Source organism: Mobula hypostoma, chromosome 10, assembly GCF_963921235.1.
Source record: "Mobula hypostoma chromosome 10, sMobHyp1.1, whole genome shotgun sequence".
Lineage (NCBI taxonomy): Eukaryota > Metazoa > Chordata > Chondrichthyes > Myliobatiformes > Myliobatidae > Mobula > Mobula hypostoma.
In genome coordinates, this window is record NC_086106.1 from 17153764 (window position 1) to 17170698 (window position 16935).

Below are 16935 nucleotides of genomic sequence, written 5' to 3' on the forward strand. Positions count from 1 at the left end.
AATCATTTCCCTTTCACTCCCGGCCATTTCTGGCATCTCCAAGCCTGAATGCTTGAAGCTGCGGTGAGCAGAACAGTTCTGAGTTGTCTGGTCTCTCGCCAATCACAGGAAGGACTTTGAGATCAGCCACCTGAACAGCAAGATCGAGGACGAGCAGGCACTGGCTATTCAACTGCAGAAGAAGCTGAAAGAACTGCAGGTACTGTAGGTGTCAGAGAAAACGCCTCTATTCCCCCCAATGCCCGCCCCGTCTCTTCCTCCGCCTCTGTACCTATCTTCTCTCTCTGATCCTCTCTCCCTCTCATCCCCTCTTACCCCCCTCATCCCCCTCTTTACCCCACTCCCTACCCCCCTCTCACTCCTCTCCACTCGCCTCTTTCTCTCGAACTGCTCACTCTGTCTCCTTCTCCCCTCACTGGGACTCCGCTGATTCCTCCTCCTGTCCCTTCCCTTGTCTGACCCCACTGAAATTCCTTCCTGTCTGGCACCGCTCCCTATTCCCCTCTCTTCCCTCTCTTGCATTCCTCCATTCCTACCTTCCCTCCTCCCCGATGGTGCCTCACCTCTTCACCACTGCTGGGAACCCACACCCCCGCCCCCGCCCTTTCCCTCACCGGAACTCCCTCCCTTCTCTGGCACACATTTCTTTTTCCCTTCCCCCTCGGTGACACCCCTCCCTCTCTTCAATTTTGCGACACCTTACCCCAACGCCTCCCTCTGGGATCCCTACCTTCCCACTGCCTCTCTGTGGCCCCATCCCTCCCTCCCCACTCTCTGACCTCTTCCTGCTCTCCCTTGGGGCTATTCACCCCATTGTCCCTTCCCCTTTCCCCTGTGACCCCTCCCTCATTCCTCCACCTCCTCAATCTCCTCCGTCACCGCCCTGCAGGCGCGGATCGAGGAGCTGGAGGAGGAGCTGGAGTCGGAGCGGGGGGCTCGGGCCCGCGTGGAGAAGCAGCGCTCCGAGCTGTCCCGGGAGCTGGAGGAGGTCAGCGAGCGGCTGGAGGAGGCCGGCGGCGCCACCTCGGCCCAGATGGAGCTCAGCAAGAAGCGGGAGGCCGAGTATCTGCGCCTGCGGCGGGACCTGGAGGAGGCGACGCTGCAGCACGAGGCCACGGCCGCCGCCCTGCGCAAGAAGCACGCAGACTCGGCGGCCGAGCTGGGCGAGCAGATCGACAACCTGCAGCGGGTCAAGCAGAAGCTGGAGAAGGAGAAGAGCGAGCTGAAGCTGGAGCTGGACGACGTCAGTTCCAACATGGAGCAGCTCGCCAAGGCCAAGGTACTGGGAGAGTCCGACGGGGCTCGGGCGCAGCTGGGACGGGCGATCTGTTGTAGACCAGGATGGAGTCTAGACTGGAAGGATCAGATGTAGATGGGGAGAGTCCAACAGGGGTCAGACACGGTTGGGGGGTAATTGGATGGGCATTGGTCACAGACGGAGAGGTTCAGACAGACAGCAGACACAGACAGGATGGGGGACAGATGTTAGTAAATTGATTTATTACTGTCACAGGTACCAAGATACAGTGAGAGTCTTGTCTTGCGTACTGTCCACGTGGGTCAAAGCATCGCACGGTGCTCTGAGCCGGAACGGGTACAGCAATAACAATGCAGAATAGAGTGCGGCAATACAAGGGAAAGTGCACTGCAGGCAGACAGTACGGTGAAAGATCACAACGCGTCACGATGTCCTTTCATCGTATGAGGGCGCAGTTCGCTAATCTGATAGCGGCGGGATGGAAGCTATCTTTGGGCCTGCTGGTTCGTGCTTTCAGGCCTTTGCATCTTCTGCCCGATGGGAGGGGGGAGAAGAGCGAATCCCCGGGGTGGGTGCTGACCGATTCTGCTGGCTGCTTTACCGAGGCAGCAGGAAGTGCAGACAGAGCCCGGGGACAGGTGGCTGGTTCATGTGATGTCCCTGCGGTTTCTTGCGGTCAGGGGCGTAGCAGTTGCTGTACCAGGCCTTGGATGCTTTCTGTGGAGCATCAATACTCATTGGCGAGGGTCAGCAGGGACAAATTTCTTTACCTCCTGAGGAAGTAGAGGCGCTGGTGGAGTTTCTTGGCCATGGTGTCCCTGTGATTGGACCCGGACAGGCTGCTGGTGATGTTCCGTCCTGGGGAATTGAAGCTGTCGGCCTCTAGGCCTGATGTAGAGAGGAGCGAGTGAGCTGTCCCCGCCTCCTGAAGTTGTGGACAATGTGAGGGCCAGACACAGACGGGGATCAGTCGCAGACGGGGGAGGAGATCGGCTACGGGTGGGTCGTGTGCACTGCAGGGAGGAGGGAGGTGGAGGCTGTCACCTGGGGAGGAGCGGGGTGAATCTGGGGACCCCCCTTGAACTCGGTCCCCTCCCTGTGGCAGGCAAACCTGGAGAAGCTAACCCGAACCCTGGAGGATCAAATGAACGAGTATCGGGCCAAGTCCGAGGAGGGTCAGAGGGCACTCAGCGACATCTCCACCAGCAAGGCCAAGCTGCAGACCGAGAACGGTAGGGCGCGTGGCTGGATCCCATGGACTTTTAAATCTCTCCTCTCTCACCTTAGACCTGTGCCCTCTGGTTCTAGATTCCCCCACCCTGGGGAAAGAGACGATGGGCATTCCTCGTGTCTGTGGCCCCTCATGTTTTTTGGTTTTGTACACCTCTATAAGGTCACCCCACAGTCTCCTCCATGCCAAGGAGTAAAGTCCCTACCATCTGAAACTCTCTCCATAACTCAGTCCCTCGAGTCCCGGCAACATCCTTGTCAATCTTCTCTGCTCTCTGTCCAGCGTAATGGCAATTTTTCTGCAGCAGGGCGACCAAAACTGAACGCAATACTCCCAAGTGTGGCCTCACCAACGTCTAGTATAACCCCAACATGTCAACATGTCGTCCCAACTCCAGTACTCAGTGCCCTGACCGATGAAGGCCAGCGCTGTCACCACCGCCCCCGCCCCCCCCGTCTATCTGTGACTCCACTTTAAGGGAACCATGTACCTGTACCCCTGGGTCCTGTGTTCTACAACACTCCCCTTGTCCCTGCTGTTCACTGTGGAAGTCCTGCCCCCCCCATCCGTCTGCCCAAAGTGCAACACCTCGTACTTATCTGAATTAAACTTCATTTGCCTTTCCCCGGCCCACTGACCCAGCTGATCAACGTCCCTCTGTAAATCCTGATAACCACCTTCACTGTCAACGACAGCACCCATTGTGTCGTCCGCAAACTTACTAACCCTGCCTTGTAGCTGCTCGTACAGATGACAAACAGCAATGGGCCCAGCCCCGAACCCTGGGGAACACCGCTAGTCACGGGGTCTCCAGTCCGAGAAACAACCTCCCACCCTCTCCCTCTGATTCCTTCCATCGAGCCCGTTGTGTGTCCAGTTGTCCGGCTCCCCTGTGACTGAACCTTCCAGAGCAGCCGGCCATGTGGGACCTTAGCAAAGGCTTTACTGTGAGATCCATGTATAAAGTGCAAGGAGATTTACAGGAAGATGTTTCCTGCTTGTCATTGCTGTCTGCAGCACCTCCATTTCTTCCCCTGGGTCAGCTGCTGGGTCATCAGCCAGGAGCCACCATTCATTGACGTTTTGGTCCCTTAGCCCTGGTACATCTCTTGGTGGCAGGACCCCTGGCACCCCCTGAGATTCATTCCCTTGTGGGCATACACGGTAAATCCCAGAAACACAATCGAATCAATGAAAGACCGCACCCAACAGGACGGACAAACAACCGATGTGCAAAAGACAAGAAACTGTGCAACTACAAAAGAAAAGTTTACCACATCTACCACCTTCCCTCTTCGACCCCCTTGGTCACTTCTTCTAAAATCCTCAGTCAGATCTACATCCTCCACGTGCACAGCGTCGGGCTGACTCTCCCTGACCAGCCCCTAACTTTCTGGAGGCTTTTATAACTTATCCCCACAGCAACTCACTTTACCACGGGTGTTAGATCCACTGGTCGACAGTTGCCAGCGTTGTCTTTGCAGACACTGTTAAATAAAAGCACCACTTTCGTCATTCTCCAGTGTTGAGACATTTCACGATGATGCAGATATCTCAGACGGGCCCTCTCCAGCCCCCTGCGGCCTTCCTGATCTACCCGTTCGGCCCCTGGGGTTTTCCCGGTCGGAGACTGACGTGTCTCTCTCCCCCACCCACCCCCAGGCGAACTTCAGCGGCAGTTGGAGGAGAAGGAGGCACTGGTCTCCCAGCTGAGCCGGGGCAAGCTCTCATTCACCCAGCAGGTCGAGGACCTCAAGAGGCAGCTGGAGGAGGAGGTGAAGGTGAGGAGGGGCCGCGGAGTCCTCGGGGGAGGGGGGCAGTGGGGGATGATTGGCCTGCCGGCTCCTGGGGGGGGGGGACGGGGCTGATCACGAGGGGTTGTGTGTCTGAGCCAAGGTTTAAGCCTCTCTTCCCCACCCTTTACCCTTCCCTTTCTCTCCCCTCTCCCCTCCCCCAGGCAAAGAACGCCCTGGCACACGGCATGCAGTCGGCCCGCCACGACGCCGAGCTGCTGCGGGAGCAGTACGAGGAGGAACTGGAGGCGAAGGCCGAGCTGCAGCGGCTCCTCTCCAAGGCCAATGCCGAGGTGGCGGGCTGGAGGAACAAGTACGAGACCGACGCCATCCAGCGCACCGAGGAGCTCGAAGAGGCCAAGTACGTGCCAGGAGTCGTCGGGACCCTGGGACCGGGCTCCGGTGGGGGGTGGTAGGAGAGCGGGGTGGCAGGAGTGGGTGTGTTGCACCAGGCACGGGGACGGTGCCCATCGGTGCGTCCTGGGATCGGACTCCCCGCCCGTCTTCCTGGGGCCGGCCAGATCTTTTGTTCATTTTTATATCAGCCTGCGGTGTATAAGACGAACAGAAGGTTGTGCCGACCCCAAGGGTTCTCCGCCGGTCTGCAGTTGCCACGTGTGCTTACGGAGAAGGTGCCGTGCAGGCAGACGTTACGATGCAAGGTTCACGACGAGGGAGACCGTGAGGTCAGGAATCCGCCTTCTTGTGCGAGGGGACCATTCAATAGCTTTACAACAGCGAGGTAGAAAGGCCAAAGACAACTCGGTGCCATTCCATAGAGGCAGAAATGACCGCGCCTGGGGCACAACGGAGAAGATGGCCAAAGACCGACAGGGATGAGCGAAAGGCGGGGTCGGGGGGGGGGGGGAGGATGTCCGGGGTGGGTGGGGGGTCGTTGTTTACCGAGGGAGTGAGATGTGTAGACGCAGATCTTCGTTACACTTGTGCAATTATCGAAACTGTCACAAGCATCGAGATACAGTGAGGGGCTTGCCTTGTGTACTGTCCCACACACAGATTAGACCATTGCACAGTGCGCTGAGGTAGGACAAGGTAACAGAATGCAGGATAAAGTGTCACAGCCTCAGAGAGAGTGGAGCGCAGGCAGACTACAAGGTGCAAGATCAGAAGGAGGTAGATCGTGAGATCAAGAGATCCGTTCAATGGTTTTATAACAGCGGGCTGGAGTTGTCCCCGTACCCCGGTGGTACCTGCTTCAGGCTTTCGTATCTTCTGCCTGACGGGAGAGGGGTGGGAGGAGGGCTGGCTGCTTTACAGAGGCAGAAGGTGCCCTTTCTTGTGGTCTTGAGCAGAGCAGTCGCTATCACAAGCTGTGGATGGAGCGCCTTCTGTGGTGCCTTGATAAAAAGCGGTGTAGGTGGACGGCGACATCCGGTTGTACATTAGCCTCACGATAGCAGGTAGAGGCTGTCCCCGAACCTGGTGGGGCGTGCTTTCAGACTCCTATACCTGCGGGTTGGGGTGGGGTGGGGGGCCAGAAGGTGGAAAGTGCGGGACCGGCCGCCCCCTCACCGTCTCTGGGCGCGTTTGCAGGAAGAAGCTGGCGCAGCGGCTGCAGGAGGCCGAGGAGCAGGTGGAGGCGGTGAACGCCAAGTGCTCGTCGCTGGAGAAGACTAAGCACCGGCTGCAGAACGAGATCGAGGACCTGATGATCGACGTGGAGCGGTCGAACGCCGCCGCCGCCGCCCTGGACAAGAAGCAGAGGAACTTCGACAAGGTATCGGGACCCTGGGGAGACGGACTCAACGACAGCTGGTGGGGGGGGGGTGGATTAAAATGCCTCGGAGCCACTTGGAGGCCGATTGCACAAGGTGAAATAGCCCAGGCACAGAAACGCAAACACGAGGAATTCTGCAGATGCTGGAATTTCAAGCAACACACATCAAAGTTGCTGGTGACGTCAACGGTATCTCTTCCTGGAGACGCTGCCCGGCCTGCTGCGTTCACCAGCAGCTTTGATGTGTGTTGCAGGCTCAGAAACGCACGTTTCTGCAGATGCTGGGAATCTTGAACAAATCACAGAATGTTGGAAGATCTCAGCAGGTCAGGCAGCATCAATGCAGGGGAATAAACAGTTAACGTTTCGGGCTGAAACCCGTCATTAAGAATGGAAAGAAAGAGGCCAAATAAGAAGGTGTGGGAGAGGGGAAGGTGTGCAAGCTGGCAGGTGAAAGGTGAGACCAGGTGAGGTGGGTGGGGGAGAGGGGATGAAGTGAGAAGCTGGGAAGTGATAGGCAGAAGAAGTAGAGGGCTGCAGAAGAAGGAATCTGATCGGAGAGGAGAGTGGGAAGGAGGAGGGGAACCAGATGGACAGGCGAGTAGAAGGAAGCCAGGGTGGGGAATGGAAAAGCAGCGAAGGTGAGAGGGGGGGGGCAAAACTACCACAAGCTGGAGAAATGGACGCTCATGGCTTCAGGCCGGAGGCTACCCTGATGGAATATGAGGTGCTGCCTCATCGTGGAGGAATGGGAATGCGATGTCATATGAAATGGGTGGACACTGGGAGATTCTGCCTCCTGCGGCAGACGGAGCGAAGGTGCTCAGCAAAGTGGTTCCCCGGTCTCACCGGTGTAGGGGAGGGCCAGATATGCTGGGGGTCGGCCGGAGATCATTGGGTCCTCCCTCTCGCCGCAGTTGCTCGCGGAGTGGAAGCAGAAGTTTGAGGAGTCGCAGACGGAGCTGGAGGCTTCGCAGAAGGACGCTCGCTCCCTCAGCACCGAGCTGTTCAAACTCAAGAACGCCTACGAGGAGGCCCTCGACCACCTGGAGACGCTCAAGAGGGAGAATAAAATCCTCCAAGGTACAGTGCCAGGGCCATCCCGCCCTTCCCGCTTCGCCGCCCCTCCCACGGCGCTCCCTCCGTTCCTCGCTGAACCTCCCTCTCCCGTTCTCCACACAACCCCTCCCAAGGTGCTCCCTCTCCCTCCATCCCTCCTCACTACCCCTCCCATGGCACTCTCTCTAACCTCCTCACTGCTCCCCCCCCCACAATGCTCTCCCTCTCTCCCTCCTCGGACCTCCGACGACGCTCCCTCCCTCTGCGAGAAACCTCATTCCCTCCCACTTACCTTCCTCCACTCCCCTCTGCCCCTCCTCACCCCCTCCCCTGATGGGCTCCCTCACCCCTCTCTGACTCGGTGCTGACGGGTTTGGCCGGCAGAGGAGATCTCGGACCTGACGGAGCAGTTGGGCGAGCGAGGGAAGAGTGTTCACGAGCTGGAGAAGATCAGGAAGCAGCTGGATCAGGAGAAGCAGGAACTGCAGGCGGCACTGGAAGAGGCAGAGGTGAGGGGTCATGTGGACGGAATTTCACTTTGTTCTGGGAGGTGCGATAGGAACATGTGGAGGGAGTTTCACTCTGTGTCTGACCCCGGGAGTGTGTGATGGGACGGTGTGGAGGGAGTTTCACTCTGTGTCTGACCCCGGGAGTGTGTGATGGGACGGTGTGGAGGGAGTTTCACTCTGTGTCTGACCCCGGGAGTGTGTGATGGGACGGTGTGGAGGGAGTTTCACTCTATGTGTCTGACCCCGGGAGTGTGTGATGGGACGGTGTGGAGGGAGTTTCACTCTGTGTCTGACCCCGGGAGTGTGTGATGGGACGGTGTGGAGGGAGTTTCACTCTGTGTCTGACCCCGGGAGTGTGTGATGGGACGGTGTGGAGGGAGTTTCACTCTGTGTCTGACCCCGGGAGTGTGTGATGGGACGGTGTGGAGGGAGTTTCACTCTGTGTCTGACCCCGGGAGTGTGTGATGGGACGGTGTGGAGGGAGTTTCACTCTGTGTCTGACCCCGGGAGTGTGTGATGGGACGGTGTGGAGGGAGTTTCACTCTGTGTCTGACCCCGGGAGTGTGTGATGGGACGGTGTGGAGGGAGTTTCACTCTGTGTCTGACCCCGGGAGTGTGTGATGGGACGGTGTGGAGGGAGATTCACTCTGTGTCTGACCCCGGGAGTGTGTGATGGGACGGTGTGGAGGGAGTTTCACTCTGTGTCTGACCCCGGGAGTGTGTGATGGGACGGTGTGGAGGGAGTTTCACTCTGTGTCTGACCCCGGGAGTGTGTGATGGGACGGTGTGGAGGGAGTTTCACTCTGTGTCTGACCCCGGGAGTGTATGATGGGACAGTGTGGAGGGAGTTTCACTCTGTGTCTGACCCCGGGGGTGTGTGATGGGACTGAGAGCAGGGAGCCTCACTCTGTGACCCCATGCCGGATTTTAGGGCACCCTGGAGCACGAGGAGGGGAAGATCCTTCGCGCACAGCTGGAGTACAACCAGCTGAAGGCCGACATGGAGCGTCGCGTGGCGGAGAAGGAGGAGGAGATGGAGCAGGCGAAGAGGAACCAGCAGCGGGTGGTGGACACCTTGCAGAGCTCCCTCGAGGCGGAGACTCGCAGCCGAAACGAGGCGCTGAGGGTGAAGAAGAAGATGGAAGGAGACCTGAACGAGATGGAGGTGCAGCTGAACCTGGCCAACCGCCAGGTGGCCGAGGCCCTCAAGCAGAGCAAGACACTGCAGGCCTCGCTGAAGGTGAGGGAGTGTTCTCCACTTGGCAGAGGAGCTTCAGCAGGGTAGGGAGGGAAAGGTGTTGGGCTGAGATCTCAGTGTCCGGGAGGGTACTCAACACCGGGGGGGCGGTGGTTACTGAGGAATCTCCTCACATTCCTCGGGGGATTGTGCCCACGGGGGGGGGCAGTGGACAGCGTCTCCCAGCTGTAGAACTCAGGGAGGGAGCTCCACAACACTGCTGAGTGTCCAGATGAGGGAGCCTCATCCTAGGAGGGAGCTTCCTGCCAGACAGGGGACCGTGAGGAGTCCATTCGATGAGGGTCTCCCCCCCAGGAGAGTGGGGGGAGGAGCTTTGAGGGATCTCCACACGGAGAGGGGCGGTGAGTGGTCTCCACACAGTGAGGGAGCTTCCCCGTGGTGCTGGGGGGGGTGAATTATTCTGGGGAGGGACCCCATCGTTGAGGAGGAAGCTGAGCGCTGGGTAAATGTGGTGAGGGATGTCCATGCTTCTTATGGGGAGGGAGCTCCCCACAGTGACGGGGAGTGAAGGATCTCCGCATGGGGAGGAAGCCTCTACGGTGGGGAGAGAGAGTTTTCTGGGGAGGGGTGATGAGGGATCCTCCTCGAGGTGCGAGTGTCATGCAGCGGGAGGGACGGTGAGGAGTGCCCGCCTGGAATTGAGCTTCCCTGGGGGGAGGAGGGAATGGGGAGCGAGCTCAGAGCCAGGGAGAGGGGATGAGGGGACTGTCGTCATGGTGAGGGACGTCAGCGCAGGAGGGGGGAGCTAGCACGGCGGGGAGGGACAGTGTGGAATCTCACAAAGGAGAGGGCTCTCAGCATTGAGGAGCGTGCAGAGCGTGATCAGGCCGCCAGATTGAGGGAGCTCCCCAGGGGAGGGAGCTTCATACCACACAGGGTGATCATGAGGGATCATATTGCCACAATGAGGGATCTCGTCATTGTGAGGAGTGTGACTCCCCCTGAACCCAGCCTAAGGGGGATCTGTCCCCATGTCAGGGATCACCCCCCCCATGTGAGAAATTTGACTGTATGAAGCACCCCCTCCCCGTGAAGGGTAACCCACCATGGGGCACCTGACCCTGGATGAGGGATCCCTCACCGTGTGAGGCACCTGTCCCCGTGAGTGGGACCCTCCCACCCTGACAGGGATCTGGTCCCATGCGAGAGATCTAATCCTGTATGTGGGATCCTCCCTCTCTGTGTGAGGAATCTGACCTCAGGAGAAGGACCTGACCTCTAATGTGGGCTCCCTCTCTCCCCCCCCACTGTTGTCAGGGATCTAACCCCCGCCCACTGTGTGGGGGATCCCACCCCCCCCACCCTGACAATGTGTGAGGGATCCCCCATTTTGTGAGGGATCAGACCCATGTGTGAGGGGCCCCAGCCCTGTGAGGGACCTGACCCCGTGTGAGGAACCTCACCCCCTGTGAGGGACCTGACCCCGTGCGAGGGACCTGACCCCTGTGAGGGACCTGACCCCTGTGAGGGACCTGACCCCCTTTGAGGGACCTGACTCACTTTGAGGGACCTGACCCCATGTGAGGGACCTGACCCCGTGCGAGGGACCTGACCCCCTGTGAGGGACCTGACCCCGTGTGAGGGACCTGACCCCGTGCGAGGGACCTGACCCCCTTTGAGGGACCTGACTCCCTTTGAGGGATCTGACCCCGTGTGAGGGACCTGACCCTGTGTGAGGGACCTGACCGCGTGCGAGGGACCTGACCCCCTTTGAGGGACCTGACTCCCTTTGAGGGATCTGACCCCGTGTGAAGGACCTGACCCCCTGTGAGGGACCTGACCCCGTGTGAGGGACCTGACCCCGTGTGAGGGATCCGTCCCCGTGTGAGGGATCTGACCCTGCCCCTATCTACAGGAAATACAGCTGCAGCTGGATGACTCACTGCGAGTGAGCGAGGAGCTGAAGGAGAGTGCAGCGATGGCTGAGCGACGGGGAAACCTGCTCCAGGCTGAGCTGGAGGAGCTGAGGGCACAGCTGGAACAGGCAGAGCGCGGGCGCAAGCTGGCCGAGACCGAGCTGATCGAGAGCAGCGAGAGGGTGCAACTCCTGCACTCCCAGGTACTCCCAACCCCTGGCCCCTCGGCTTCGCCCCAGACCCTTGACCTTCGGCCAGCACATCCTCGAGCCTTGACTCCCTTGACCCCCAATATCAACCTCTGACCCAACTCCTGAACTTACCAAAGTCTTTGCCCCAGCCCCTTGACACCTCTCCACGGCCCTCTGATCTACCCTGACATCTGATATCTGACCCCGCTCTTGTGCCTGACATTGATGGGTAACCACGTCCTCTGACCTCCAACAGCTCCTCCACCACCAGCGCTGCAGATGACGCTGTATGCCTTACCCCCCCACCCCCACCCGACCTTGGACCTCTGAGACTGTGACATACCCGGGCGTGCACCTCGTGACCTCTGACCTCCAACCCCTGGCCATCGCCACAGGCTCCCTGAACCACTGAGCCTATGGCCGACCCCTGACCCCTGAGCCCGCAGCCGACCGCGAAGTGCCCCCGACTGGGCCGTGGACACTAACAGACGCTCCCCCCACCCCCTTCCCCCAACAGAACACGAGCCTGATCAACCAGAAGAAGAAGCTGGAGAGCGACATCGGGCAGCTACAGGCCGAGGTGGAGGACTCACTGCAGGAGTGCCGCAATGCCGATGAGAAGGCCAAGAAAGCCGTCACCGACGTGAGTCCGGGCCCAGCGCGGTCCCGTGGGGGAAGTGGGGAGGGGCCGGCGAGGAGGGGATAACCCGCCACGGGGGACCTGACCCCGTATGAGTGGGTCGAGCCTGGGAAGCAATTTCCAGGACTTGAGGGGCTTTGGGAGAATGCAGGCCTGGTCCGAGGATCGAGTCAGACCCTAAGGAATTTAAAGGCCCCAGTTCCCAGTCCGAGCATTGAGTAAATCAACCTGTTCGGGTCTGATCGGGTAAATTGATCAGGGATTGGAGTTGGCTGATTATTGAGAAAGGTCCCAAAATGCAGTGAAAAATCTGTCCTGCATGCTTTTCATACAGAGCTAGCACAAGGAAAAGCAGTAACAATGCAGAACAGAGTGCAGCAGAAACTGGGAGAGTGCAGTTCAGGCAGACAGTAAGGAGCAGGGGCCACAACGAGGGAGACTCAAGATTCAAGATCGGTTAACATCATTTCCAGTACAGAAGTGTAAAGGAGAACAAAATAATTGTTACTCCAGATCTGGTGCAGTACAGAAAAAAACAGAGCAAGATAAAAGGCACAATAAATATAAATGCATGCAATAGCTTATATACAGAGTAAAGTGACACAAAGCCGTGCAGAATGTGAGTACAGGAAATAATAAAGCAGTCAGTGGGTGGGGTTGTTGATTGTGAGGTCAAGCACCCATTTTACCGCAAGACGGGATCACTTAAGAATCTGATAGTGGAAGCTGTCCGATCTTCTGTGTGCCTGCCGCCCAGCCGGGTCGTCCCGTCCGTGACTGCGCTGAGAGGATGCTGAATAACATGCAGCAGTCAATAAGGTGCAAGGTCACGGTGAAGGAGATGGTGAGGTCAAGGGTCGTACGGGGGGACCGTTCAGTCATCTTATAACGGTGGGGTAGAAGCAGCCCTTGAGCTTGGAGTTGGGTGCTTTCCGGCTGTTTTGTGGGCAGCAGGACAGTGCGAGGCGTAAAATTAGTGGAGATTATAAAAACCAGCAGTGTGCAGATAAGGAATAATGAAAGAGTGCTCATGGGCCGTTCACGGAGGAGGAGAAGGAGCTGTTCCTGAGCGGCTGAGTGTGGCTCTTCGTGCTCCCATACCTCCTCGCCAACGCTGGCAGTGAGGGGAGGGCAGGTGGCAGATGGTGAAGTTCCTCGGTGATTGATGCCACCTCACCACCTGCGCCCTGTTGTCTTGAGACAGGGCAAAGACATAAAATTACTATAAATTACAAAAAAAGAAATGGTGCAATAGAAAGGAATACTGAGGTGTGGTGCTCATGGACCGTTGGGAAAACCTGATGGTGAGGGGGAGGGGGTGAATCGATTAAATATTGGTAAGTTCATGGCGACACGCTGAATTTCTTCAGCTTCCCGAGGAAGCAGAGGTGCTGGTGGAGCTTTCTTGCTGTGACATCCAGGGGTGGTTGGGCCAGCTCGGCCTGGTGCTGATTCACTCCTGGGGGCTGGGTGCTCTCAACTCTCTCTCGGCCTCAGCACCGTTGAGTGCGCGCCGCCCCCTTCCTGAAGTTGTAGACGGGGGAATCTTCGGTCTGGTAGGTGTAGAGAGAGAGGCAAAGAAAATCAGCATGGGGTCTGGTCGGGGAACAGCTGCCTGGGAAGGGTGGTTAGCCGGTGGGAGGGGGCTGCACCAGGCACCCGCCCCTGAACTGTCCCCGTCTCTGTCCCTGCACCAGGCGGCCATGATGGCGGAGGAGCTGAAGAAGGAGCAGGACACGAGTGCCCACCTGGAGCGTATGAAGAAGAACATGGAGCAGACCATCAAGGACCTGCAACACCGGCTGGACGAGGCCGAGCAGATCGCCATGAAGGGCGGCAAGAAGCAGATCCAGAAACTGGAGACTCGGGTGAGGACAGGAGAGCCCCTCTCCGCAAACCTCCCGTGGTGCTGGGGTTGGTAACGGTGCCTGTGCGCTGTCCGAGCCAGTCTCCTCTGCCCGTGTTCTCCCTCTAACCCTTTCCTATCCAAGTGACTTTCTAAACCTGCCACAACTCGGCTCCATCCATGGGCAGACCACCCTCTGTGAGAAAAGTTTCCCCTCGGGTCCCTATTAACTCTCTCCCCTCTCACTCGTGCCCCCTGGCTCTTGATTCCCAACCCTCAGAAAAAGGTGGAAGGCCTTCATCCTATCTTTGCCCCTCAGTCTCCTACGGCCCAGGGAATAAACCTGCAAAATGCCCTCCCTCTCTCCATAAATCAGTCCAGCAGCATTCTCATAAATCTCCCTCTGCTCTCTCTCCAGCTCAACAGCATCTTTCCTACAGCAGGGCGACCAAAACTGAACACAAGTGCAGTCTCACCAACAGCTTCTGCAAGCCCAGCATTACATCCCAACTCCAGTTCTCAGTGCCCTGACCGATGTAGGCCAGCACTGTCACCCCCGTCTACCTGTGACTCCACTTTCAGGGAACCAAGTACCTGTACCCCTGGGTCCTCTGTTCTACGACACACCCCAGGTCCCTGCCATTCACTGTGGAAGTCCTGCCCCCTGACCCATTTGTCTGCCCAAAGTGCAACACCTCGTACTTATCCAAATTAAGCTCCATTTGCCATTCCCCGACCCACTGACCCAGCCAATTAACGTCCCGCTGTAAATCCTGATAACCGTCTTCACTATCAACGACAGCACCGATTGTAGTGTCGTCCGCAAACTTACTAACCCTGCCTTGTAGCTGCTCGTACAGATGACAAACTTACTAACCCTGCCTTGTATTTGCTCGTACAGATGACAAACAGCAATGGGCCCAGCCCCGAACCCTGGGGAACACCGCTCGTCACGGGGTCTCCAGTCCGAGAAACAACCTCCCACCCTCTCCCTCTGATTCCTTCCATCGAGCCCGTTGTGTGTCCAGTTGTCCGGCTCCCCTGTGACTGAACCTTCCAGAGCAGCCGGCCATGTGGGACCTTAGCAAAGGCTTTACTGTGAGCTCCATGTAGACCACAGCTACTGCCCACAATCTGATAGGATGGTTGGGAAGGCCTGTGCTATGTGGCCTTCATTAGTCAGGAGACTGGGTTCCAAAGCTGCGAGGTAATGTTGCTGCTCTGTAAAACTCTGGTTAGAGTTGGTGTACCGTTCTGGTCGCCTTGTTATAGGAAGGATGTGGAAGCTCTAGAGAGGGTGCAGAGGAGATTCTGGATCAGAGAGCATGTCCTATCGCAATAGGCTGAAGTAGATGGGACTCCTCTCTCTGGAGTGAAGGAGGATGAGAGATAACTTGATAGAACTATACAAGGTGGCCAGGCATTGAGGTGACAGCCAGCACCTTTTTTCTACAGGGTGGAATACTCAATATGAGGCAATTTGAAAGTGATTGGAGGAAAGTATCATTATGCGTCATGTTGTATGACTTGGGCAATCCTGGTTTTTCCATGACTGTGATTGTTCTTGGCACATTATTCTGCATAAGTGGTTTGCCATTGCCTTCTTCTGGGCAGTGACTTTACAAGACGAGTGTCCCCAGCCATTATCAAAACTGTTCAGAGATTGTCTGCCTGGCATCAGTGGTCGCACAACCAGGACTTGTGATCTGCACTAGCTGCTCGTACACCCACCTGCCCCGTGGCTTCACCGGACCCTGATCGTGGGGCTAAGCAGGTGCTACACTCTGCCCAAAGGTGACCTGCAGCCTGGCAGAGGGAAGGAGAGCCTTACACCTCCTTTGGTAGAGACGTATCTCCACCCCACCACCCAGGAGGGCAGTATGGGGGGGATGTTTTTCATGGGTAGAGGGTGCCAGAGGCAGATATGTTAGGGACATTTAAGAAACTCTTAAACAGGCACATGGATGAGACAAAAAGGCAGCACAATGTAGGAGCGAGGGGTTAGATTGATCGTGGAGTAGGTTAAAATGATTTGTAGTTTTCTGTGTTCTGACACCATTGGTCACGGGCCTCCAGTCAGCGAGGCGACCTCCCGCCTTCACCCTCCCGTTTCCTGCCATCGAGCCGATTGCGTGCCCAGCTAATGTCTGACTCTCTCCGCTTGTCCCCCCTGTGTCCGTCAGGTCCGGGAACTGGAGAACGAGCTGGAGGCAGAGCAGAGGAGATGCTCGGAGGCGGTGAAAGGGGCCCGCAAGTTCGAGAGGCGGATCAAGGAACTGACCTACCAGGTGAGGTGGGAGGGGGTTCTGAGGGGCAGCCTCCTCCTGGGTAACAGACAGAGGCTGTCCCTCTTATGTGGGGGGTAGAGAACCCTGGGGTCTCAGGAGGTGCGTTGTTTTAATCCCCCACCCCCTCCCCATAGGACCACACACCCTCTGACACCCTCAAGTCCACGAGGTGGGGGTAGGGGCTCCTGGTGAGTGTGGAACCTAGGAAATGAGGGGAAGATGGGTAGGAGCATCAACAGATGTCACTGGAGATATCCTTCCCTCCCAGACTCCAACCCCGCTCCCCCTGTGGAGAGAGGAGCAGGGGGAACGAGGAAGGGAACTGAGGTGACCGGGGGGTAGGATCTGGGTGGGAGGAGGGGAGGGGAAACTGGTGAAGTAAGGAGCGAGGAGGGGAGGGGATCTGGTGCAGTAGGGAGGGAGGAGAGGAAGCTGAGGGAGGAGGGAGGAGAGGAAAATGAGGCAGGGGGATCTGGGGAGGGAGGGATTCTGTACAGTATTCACTCCTGTTCTCACTCTGGTAACCTCTCTATCTGTTTTCCTCCCTCACACACATCATCACCCCCTCCCTCCTCCCGTTGCCCTCCCCATCACCACCCCCAACCCCCAGACTGAGGAGGACCGGAAGAACAACATCCGGCTGCAGGACCTGGTGGATAAGCTCCAGCTCAAGGTCAAAGCCTACAAGAGATCAGCGGAGGAGGCAGTACGTGACACACCTCGCCCTTCCCTATCTCTGTGATCCCTGATGCACCCCTTCCTGTCTCTGTAACCACCCCCTTCGCTCTGTGACCACCCTCCCCGTCTCTGTGACCGCGTGCCTGACATCCCTCACTGTCCCCTGACACTGACAGCTCCCCATCTTGGTTCCCACAGGAGGAACAGTCAAACACAAACCTGGCGAAGTTCCGGAAACTTCAACATGAGCTGGATGAAGCAGAGGAGAGAGCAGATATCGCAGAAAGTCAGGTCAACAAGCTGAGAGCCAAGACCCGAGATGTTGGCAGCAAGGTAACATGGTCCCGTGTCCCGGGAGTGTGTGATGGGACGGTGTGGAGGGAGTTTCACTTTGTGTCTGACCCCGGGAGTGTGTGATGGGGCGGTGTGGAGGGAGTTTCACTCTGTGTCTGACTCCAGGAGTGTGTGATGGGAAGGTGTGGAGGGAGATTCACTCTGTGTCTGACCCCGGGAATGTGTGATGGGACGGTGTGGAGGGAGATTCACTCTGTGTCTGACTCTGGGAGTGTGTGATGGGACAGTGTGGAGGG

The 16935-nt window shown here is 57.7% G+C and overlaps 1 protein-coding gene across 1 annotated transcript in view; it reads left to right on the forward strand.

The window, feature by feature from the left end:
- Window positions 1-16935, forward strand: part of LOC134352691 (myosin-7) — an 87198-nt gene that overhangs the window by 69726 nt on the left and 537 nt on the right. The window contains exons 26-40 of the mRNA XM_063060080.1: window positions 109-199; window positions 890-1279; window positions 2364-2490; window positions 4152-4270; window positions 4447-4643; window positions 5837-6020; window positions 6938-7103; window positions 7464-7588; window positions 8520-8828; window positions 10702-10905; window positions 11411-11536; window positions 13231-13401; window positions 15563-15667; window positions 16278-16373; window positions 16544-16678. Of these exons, the coding sequence (XP_062916150.1) occupies window positions 109-199; window positions 890-1279; window positions 2364-2490; window positions 4152-4270; window positions 4447-4643; window positions 5837-6020; window positions 6938-7103; window positions 7464-7588; window positions 8520-8828; window positions 10702-10905; window positions 11411-11536; window positions 13231-13401; window positions 15563-15667; window positions 16278-16373; window positions 16544-16678 (2545 nt within the window). The remainder of the gene's footprint in view (window positions 1-108; window positions 200-889; window positions 1280-2363; window positions 2491-4151; window positions 4271-4446; window positions 4644-5836; window positions 6021-6937; window positions 7104-7463; window positions 7589-8519; window positions 8829-10701; window positions 10906-11410; window positions 11537-13230; window positions 13402-15562; window positions 15668-16277; window positions 16374-16543; window positions 16679-16935) is intronic.